General features: G+C 54.9%; 4 protein-coding genes across 4 annotated transcripts; 2 read left to right on the forward strand and 2 right to left on the reverse strand.

Moving 5' to 3' along the window:
* Positions 1-143: 143 nt before the first annotated feature.
* Positions 144-788, reverse strand: CCMA1212_000319 (Putative ankyrin repeat protein; the record flags this gene model as incomplete). The annotated part of the gene is made up of 3 exons (XM_073697792.1): positions 144-290; positions 367-507; positions 603-788. 3 exons carry the CDS (start codon positions 786-788, stop codon positions 144-146), a joined length of 474 nt encoding a protein of 157 aa, XP_073563016.1.
* A 517-nt stretch (positions 789-1,305) lies between these two features.
* CCMA1212_000320 (uncharacterized protein) lies at positions 1,306-3,168 on the forward strand (the record flags this gene model as incomplete). Its single annotated transcript, XM_073697793.1, has 3 exons — positions 1,306-1,428; positions 1,485-1,844; positions 2,689-3,168. 3 exons carry the CDS (start codon positions 1,306-1,308, stop codon positions 3,166-3,168), a joined length of 963 nt encoding a protein of 320 aa, XP_073563515.1.
* A 370-nt stretch (positions 3,169-3,538) lies between these two features.
* CCMA1212_000321 (putative phosphoketolase) lies at positions 3,539-6,094 on the forward strand (the record flags this gene model as incomplete). The annotated part of the gene is made up of 3 exons (XM_073697794.1): positions 3,539-5,099; positions 5,155-5,359; positions 5,418-6,094. The coding sequence occupies exons 1-3, from the start codon at positions 3,558-3,560 to the stop codon at positions 6,092-6,094; spliced, it is 2,424 nt and encodes an 807-aa protein (XP_073563514.1). The 5' UTR covers positions 3,539-3,557.
* Positions 6,095-6,744: 650 nt separating this feature from the next.
* Positions 6,745-7,605, reverse strand: CCMA1212_000322 (uncharacterized protein; the record flags this gene model as incomplete). Its single annotated transcript, XM_073697795.1, has 1 exon — positions 6,745-7,605. The coding sequence occupies one exon, from the start codon at positions 7,603-7,605 to the stop codon at positions 6,745-6,747; it is 861 nt and encodes a 286-aa protein (XP_073563517.1).

The raw sequence follows: 7,605 nt of genomic DNA on the forward strand, positions 1-7,605 counted from the left end.
GGTATCAACAATGAACGAGATAGCTTCAATACACATTGCAACTGAGCTGTTGCCCTATCAAAGCACCAACCTCGGACGACATGACAATTTACGGTATAAACAATGATACGACTATGAATAAGTTGACGCAAAATACCGCCATTTCACTGCTGACTCGGCGGTCGTGCCTTTCCTCTTCCAGGCGCAGATTCAAACTTGGCCTTCCATGTATCTTCCTGCTTAAACATGGAGACGCACTCCATGGCCGTCGGGCTGCCATAGTCGGGGTCTGCACCACCTTCCAACAACGCCTATTATGATACACCCCGTTAGTAGATGATCGTTTAGACGAGAAGGGATAGTTGGAAGAGAGAATCATGTGCCCACCTCAATAACGGCATCTTCCTTCTTAAACACGGCGCCAGCAAGGGGACTCTGTCCTCGGTCGTTGAGCCGGTTCGGATCAGCGCCGTGCTGTATCAGCAGCCTGACGAGATCTGCATGTCCGTGGTATGCGGCGAGCATGAGCTTCAGGAACCAGATATGTAAGTCATAAGAAACATAAGTGAGGAGCTGCCGGAGGCGCAGTTGGTAAAGCAGTGCTTGTTTCGGTCGGTCCTCACCAATGTATCTCCCTTTTCGTTTGTCAAGTTTGGAGGTAGGCCGGCTGGAAGTGCCTGCTGAAACACGGCAATTTCTCCCTTTCTAGCAGAATCGTACATTTGGCCGGCAAATGCGATGAGTTCCGGCGTGATGCTCGGGGGTACTCCGGCAGCTCGACTGCCTGACGGTTGCTGGGAGGCGTCCATGTTCTTGGAGGATGTGTGCTAACGAGCGTGGTATCAAATTGTGGAGGAATGAATAGGAAATGAGACAGTTGTTTGGGATTATCGAGTCCTTTTTGAAGAGCTGGAGAGAGAGATGAAGAAGACTCGGGTATTGGCGATGCTCAGCTTTCGCAAATCAAGTTGAGATGCCGAGCTCCGAAGGTGCACGTTGAGCGATGACGTCTGAGGTATGTACTTTGTACAGCCTCTCTCACGACAAATGCTGGAGTTGACTCGGCAATCTGAGATGGCGAAATGAAAATCATGAAGAACTTTTAAATGCAACAAATACCGAATGTTGACTACTTCTTTCAAGACATGCATCAGCACTGGAAACAACGGATCTTATGCTTGTCGAGCTTGAAGGACGTTCATCTCCTTGCCCGTTGCTTAGCACAGGGATACCCTGCACTCATTGAACTGAACAGCTCTCGGCAGCTCAATCACGTACCACAAACATCGAAAAGGAGGCTGGAAAGCCGATTCAAACAGAGTTGAAATGCTCAATCTAGAAAACAGATTCCATAACTGTACATCGCATGCTAAATTCCACGTGCTTGTTCATTCTGAAGAAAACTTGCCACAGTATTGTGCTTCGAACTGGTCGACGCATCGTGTCATCGTCCGTAAGAATAGTAGGTAGAAAGAAAAAAAAGTCGTCGCATAACCCTTCCTCAGTGCATCGTCCCTGAGCGTGCGTTGTCATCACTCAGCTTCACTCGATATCGTTCCACCGTCATCTTTGGCAATCAGCATGTCGAGATCGCGCACATGTTCTACCGAGACTCACTCATTCTCATCATCGCATCCCGAGCGGCTCTGCCGTTCATCAGAATCTGGCTCGAACTGCCCCTCAGTAATCCGCGGTGCCGTCGCCCTCGGTGGTATCAGGCTCGCTGGGACGAGGCGCTTCTGGCTGTGGCGTCTCTGGCCGGTGCTGCGGCATCTTTGCGCTCTACGAGTCCGAGGGTCGATGCTTCGATATGGAATTTGAGTATTGCCTTTTCCGTCCTTGCTGGACACTTTTCGATCGAATCGGTGGCTTGCTGCAGATGAGGCAGACGTGATTGTTGGCAACGATTGATGGCTATCGTCAGGATGGAAACGGAAGAGGAGGGAACTGACAATGCCCCCATCAAGCCTTTTTCAAGCTCTTTCGCGGGACATTTGCCGTGGCACAGGCGACTGTCCTCGTGATGAGCATCGTTACGTCAGGAAGTAGCATTTGTGTAGCATCTGTGCGTCTGCCCGCAGCCGGTTGGACAAGCCGTGGACAATGAGCCAAACGGAACATGTGCGCGCGTCTCTGTGAGAGGACAATTGGGGGGGAGAATACTTAGCTTGGGAGGCAACAGAGACGCCACGCAGGTTAGCAGCAGACACTTGAGTTCGCGTTAGCAACAGGACGGGGAGAAGACTGAAAGCTACTATTATAGTAGCAATGGCCTTTTGCCTTTCTACTAAGATGGTCCGTGACGGCTTTCCGAGAGGACTGCCTACTGTGCAGTACATCGAGGCTACTTGTGTGACGTCGCCGGCCTCGGCTTGAGGATTTGAGCGAGGAATGCTGGGTATCATCGGACATGATGGTGTCAGCTAAATATAACGTGCAACTGAGGCAGCCTCTGTTTTGCTAGGCTGCTCGTATTGGTGAAGCTATCAATACCTACCTACTACAGTAGAGGTAGCTAGTAGCTGCCACCGGGCCGGTCTCACATGTGAACTGAACCGGTCAATAACACACGACAACTACCTACATAGTTATTGATTTGACGCATACTATATTCCTTCTCAAGCAATCCAGACTATACGGCACTAGATAGATAGACCGAACATGGAGTGCCATCGCCGATGCCACCTTAACAGACTCACACCTCGACAGGCCTGCCACATGCTAGCGAAGCATCACCTGCACCCAGCGACGCCTCAAAGTCCCCTCAAGCCCCCCTGTAAGCCCTCGCCGTTCGGAACCCCGCCCCCGCCGCTGGCAGGCGCTGCAGCTGCAGCTTCCGGGCCTTTTCTGGGCGCGGTGGTCCGAGCGGTGACGTATCGATCACGCCAGACGGTGATGCGAGGGTGCGCCCAGCTCGACCATCAGCCAACCTCGTCCTCGCACCAGGCCTCTCCAGCAGCTGCTCCCCGTCGAATCAGCGTCGCCAATCTCGCAGGATCCCGCAGGGACGTCATGGAATCCGAGCTGCCTGCCGCGTTCCCCAGAGCCATTCTCGCACATGCTATGCGTCCAAGGTTCCGGGTCGAGTCCCCGGGTCCGGGCCTGGGTCTGGCAAGCTGCGTCTGCATCTGCATCTGCATCCATCCTGGTGCCGTCCTGCTGAGCTCGTTCGATTGCAACATCGCCTGATCAGCTCGACTCTACACGCTGTCTGCCCTTTGATCGTACCCTGCCGTCTTCGTTTTGCCGATAGCTAAGCTGGATCGGGCTCGGCCTGCCTTGCACTTGGTCCCAAGCTTCGTCGACTGCGGGCAAAAGAGCCTCCCGTCTCACTCTAGACGGCATCCGAAGCATCCACCGGAGCTTCAAGCAAGTGGCAAGCTATCGCATTGTCTGCAGATCGCCCTGACACCGGCCCTTTAACAGACTTCCGTGTCGGCGGACGCTGTCTCACTAGCTGCCGCTCTGGTCTTGTTATATAACGGAAGAGGCACGCTTCGTATTAGTGACCTTCTGGCCCTTTTGTCTCAGGACAACTCCCACCTTCAAACACTCACAGTTATTCAACCTATACCATAATGGCCGACGTCCAATCTCTTCGGGCATTCGGCGTGGCTCGCTCGACCGTCAAGGGCAATCCCCTGACCCCCGAGGAAATCAAGCAGTACAATGACTACTTCAAGGCCAGCTGCTACCTGGCTCTTGGTATGATCTACCTGCGAGAGAACCCCCTCCTTCGCGAGCCCCTCAAGAAGGAGCATCTGAAGGCTCGTCTGCTCGGCCACTTTGGTTCCGCTCCCGGTCAAATCTTCACATATATGCACTTCAACCGTCTGATCAAAAAGTACGATCTGGATGCCTATTTCGTCTCCGGCCCCGGCCACGGTGCTCCGGCCGTCCTTTCGCAATCCTACCTCGAGGGCGTTTACACAGAAGTCTACCCCGACAAGTCACAGGATGCTGAGGGCCTCCAACGATTCTTCAAGTACTTTTCTTTCCCAGGCGGCGTTGGATCCCATGCAACTCCCGAAACCCCCGGCTCCATCCATGAAGGAGGAGAGCTCGGATACTCTCTGTCACATGCCTTCGGCTCCGTCTATGACTACCCCGATCTCATCGCCCTGACCATGGTGGGTGATGGTGAGGCAGAGACCGGACCACTAGCCACTGCCTGGCACAGCAACAAGTTCCTCAACCCCATCACCGACGGTGCTGTCCTCCCTGTGCTTCATCTCAACGGTTACAAGATCAACAACCCCACGATCCTCGCCAGAGTCCCACACGAGGAGCTCGAGGCCCTCTTCCACGGCTATGGATGGACTCCTTACTTTGTCGAGGGAGATGATATCGACACCATGCACCAGGCCATGGCCGCCACGCTCGAGCACTGCGTCAATGAAATCAGGCGCTACCAGAAAGAGGCTCGCGAATCCGGAAAGGCCACCCGGCCATTGTGGCCCATGATTGTCCTGCGAACACCAAAGGGCTGGACTGCACCCCGCAAGGTGGACGGCAACTATCTCGGAGGCTTCTGGAGGGCACACCAGGTTCCCATCACCGACCCCAACACAAACCTCGAGCACCTCAAGATTCTCGAGAACTGGATGCGCAGCTACGAGCCCGACAGGCTCTTTGACGAGAGCGGAAAGCCTATTGCTTCATTGACCGCGCTGCCCCCGACGGGCAACCGCCGCATGAGTGCCAATCCCGTCACCAACGGCGGTCTTCTCAGAAAGCCCCTGCATCTGCCCGACTTCAAGAAGTACGGCGTCGCCGTTGAGCACCCTGGCGCTGTCATGGATGCTAGCATGCAGAAGCTGGGAGTCTTTTTGCGAGATGTTGTTGCTAGAAATCCGCGCAACTTCCGACTCTTTGGCCCCGACGAGACCGAATCAAACAAACTGGCTGCTGTGTACCAAGCGGGCAAGAAAGTCTGGATGGCCGAGTACTTTGAGGAGGACGAAAATGGCGGCAACCTTGCCCCAGCCGGCAGGGTTATGGAGATGCTTTCAGAGCACACCTGCGAGGGGTGGCTGGAGGGCTACATTCTCAGTGGCCGTCACGGCTTGCTGAACAGCTACGAACCGTTCATTCACATTATCGACTCCATGGTCAACCAGGTGAGTTTGGAACCATCACAATAACCAGCATGATGATCACTAACACAATGGATAGCACTGCAAGTGGCTGGAAAAGTGTCTCGAGGTGGAGTGGCGTGTCAGGATTGCCTCTCTCAACATTCTCTTGACATCCGTTGTGTGGAGACAGGACCACAACGGCTTCACTCACCAAGACCCTGGTTTCCTGGATGTTGTTGCCAACAAGAGTCCCGAAGTTGTTCGAATCTACCTTCCCCCCGATGGAAACTGTCTGCTCTCTGGTAAGGATTGTCAACTAACTCACTGGTAGGCTAGTTCGTTGCTAATAACTCATTGTAGTCATGGACCACTGCCTCCGCTCCTCCAACTACGTCAATGTCGTCGTGTCCGATAAGCAGGAGCACCTTCAATATCTCGACATGGACGCCGCCATTGCTCACTGCACAAAGGGCATTGGCATCTGGCCAAAGTTCTGCACGGATATTGGACAGGAGCCCGATCTCATCATGGCCTCGTGCGGTGACATTAGCACTCACGAGTCACTTGCAGCCATCGACCTGCTGCTCCAGCACTTCCCAGAGCTCAAGATCCGCTACGTCAACGTCGTGGACCTGTTCAAGCTGATCCACCCAAGCGAGCACCCGCACGGTCTGAGCGACAACGAGTGGATCAGCCTCTTCACGGCAGACACGCCCATCATCTTCAACTTCCACAGCTACCCCTGGATGGTGCACCGCTTGACGTACAAGCGACCGGGAAACCACAACATCCACGTCCGCGGATACAAGGAGAAGGGCAACATCGACACGCCTCTGGAGCTGGCCATCCGCAACCAGACGGATCGGTTCAGCTTGGCCATTGATGCCATTGACCGCATGCCGCATCTGCATAACAAGGGCGCCGCTGCTCGACAGGCCATGCTGAATGCCCAGATTGAAGCTCGCAACGAGGCGTTTGAGAATGGCATGGACCCAGAGTATCTGACCAAGTGGACGTGGAAGCGAGATGGTCAATAGAGAGAGAAATTGGACAATGTGGAGTTGGAATGGCAAATGTTTCTGTCTTTTAGGCCCCAGGTAATAATGGCGGTGGTCGTGCTGGAATTGTACACAGTGATATATATTCAAAGATTCCAAGGTTTTGTTAACGGTTTGTCTATTACATCTGACTTATCGCTTCATGAGACTCTCATTCAGCATTAATGTGGCGATCCACCGATCTACCGCTGTCTTGGGACGGTGAATCCCGGTTCTAAACTGCGGATCTTGATTTGCTCGAAATCTAGGCTTAATCACAACGCAAGGATCATAGCTGGATCAGGTAGCATTGGGTAATGTAGTGCAACATACCTTATACATGTAATAGATGAGGTCACGGAGAAAGGTCATTGAAGCGTTTTCGTTTGACATTATCGGATTGTGTCCTGATCATACACGCACGAATTGACCTGTATATAATCCGCCCGTATTTGGCATGACAATGGTTTTGCTGACGCAGAAAACATGATCAACGTTTGCTTGAATTCCTACACATGGCCTTCCTGCTGCTCGATGACTTCTCGCACCCCACAAGCACATTCACAAGTCGAAGCCCGAATCCTCGAAATCGTATCCTTTGTTGCTCATTAGGCGCATCTCTCCTCCCCGCCTCCGTCACGTCAATCCCCTCAGTGCCAACCAGGAACCCGCAGAACCTGCCCCGGGTAAATCATATCCGGGTTCTGAATCCCGTTATGCCTCGCAATCTCCTCAAACGAAGTGCCGTACCGCGCCGCAATCCCCCGCAGCGTATCCCCCTGCTGCACGGTCACCGTGCCGCCGTGCCCGCGCGACCTAGATCCGGACCGAGAGCGCGAGCGGCGCCGGTGGTGGTGCTTGGACGAGCCACTGCTGCTGCTGGAACTGCTGGAGCTGCTGCTGCTCGAGCGGGAGCGGCTGCGGTGCTCGTCCTTGTGCTTCTTGTGCTTCTTCTCCTTCTTCTCCTCCTTGTACTTCTCCTCCTTGTACATGTGCGCCTCGTGCTTCTCCTCCTTGCGCTCGTGCCGCCAGTCAGACACCCCGTCCTGCAGCTTCGACCCGGCAATGGCCCCGACAATGGCCCCGACGACGCCGCTCGTCTTCGCGTGCCCCGTCGCCTGACCGCCCAGCTTGGCGCCGCCAAAGGCTCCCGCCGCACCTCCGGCCAGAGCGCCCATCAGGCCTCGGTCGCCCTCCTGCGGTCCGCCGCCGCCGTAGCCGCCGGGGGCTCCGTAGCCCGGGCCATCGCTGGGGTACGGCGGCGGCGGCTGCTGGTATAGCGTGTGGTACTGCTGCTGCTGCTCGGCCGAGGCGCTCTCGTAGTAGGCGCTGGCGGAGCCGCCGGGGTGGCCCTGCTGAGGGGGATATTGGTGGCCCTGCTGAGGAGGGTATTGGTCGTTGTGCTGAGGGGGGTACTGCTGGTTGTGTTGAGGAGGATATTGGTTGTTGTGCTGGCCGTAGTCACCGCCGTGGTGACCGTAGTCGCCGCCCTGGTAGCCGTAGCCGCTCAT

This window comes from Trichoderma ghanense (assembly GCF_004382785.1).
Source record: "Trichoderma ghanense strain CCMA-1212 chromosome Unknown scaffold_0, whole genome shotgun sequence".
Lineage (NCBI taxonomy): Eukaryota > Fungi > Ascomycota > Sordariomycetes > Hypocreales > Hypocreaceae > Trichoderma > Trichoderma ghanense.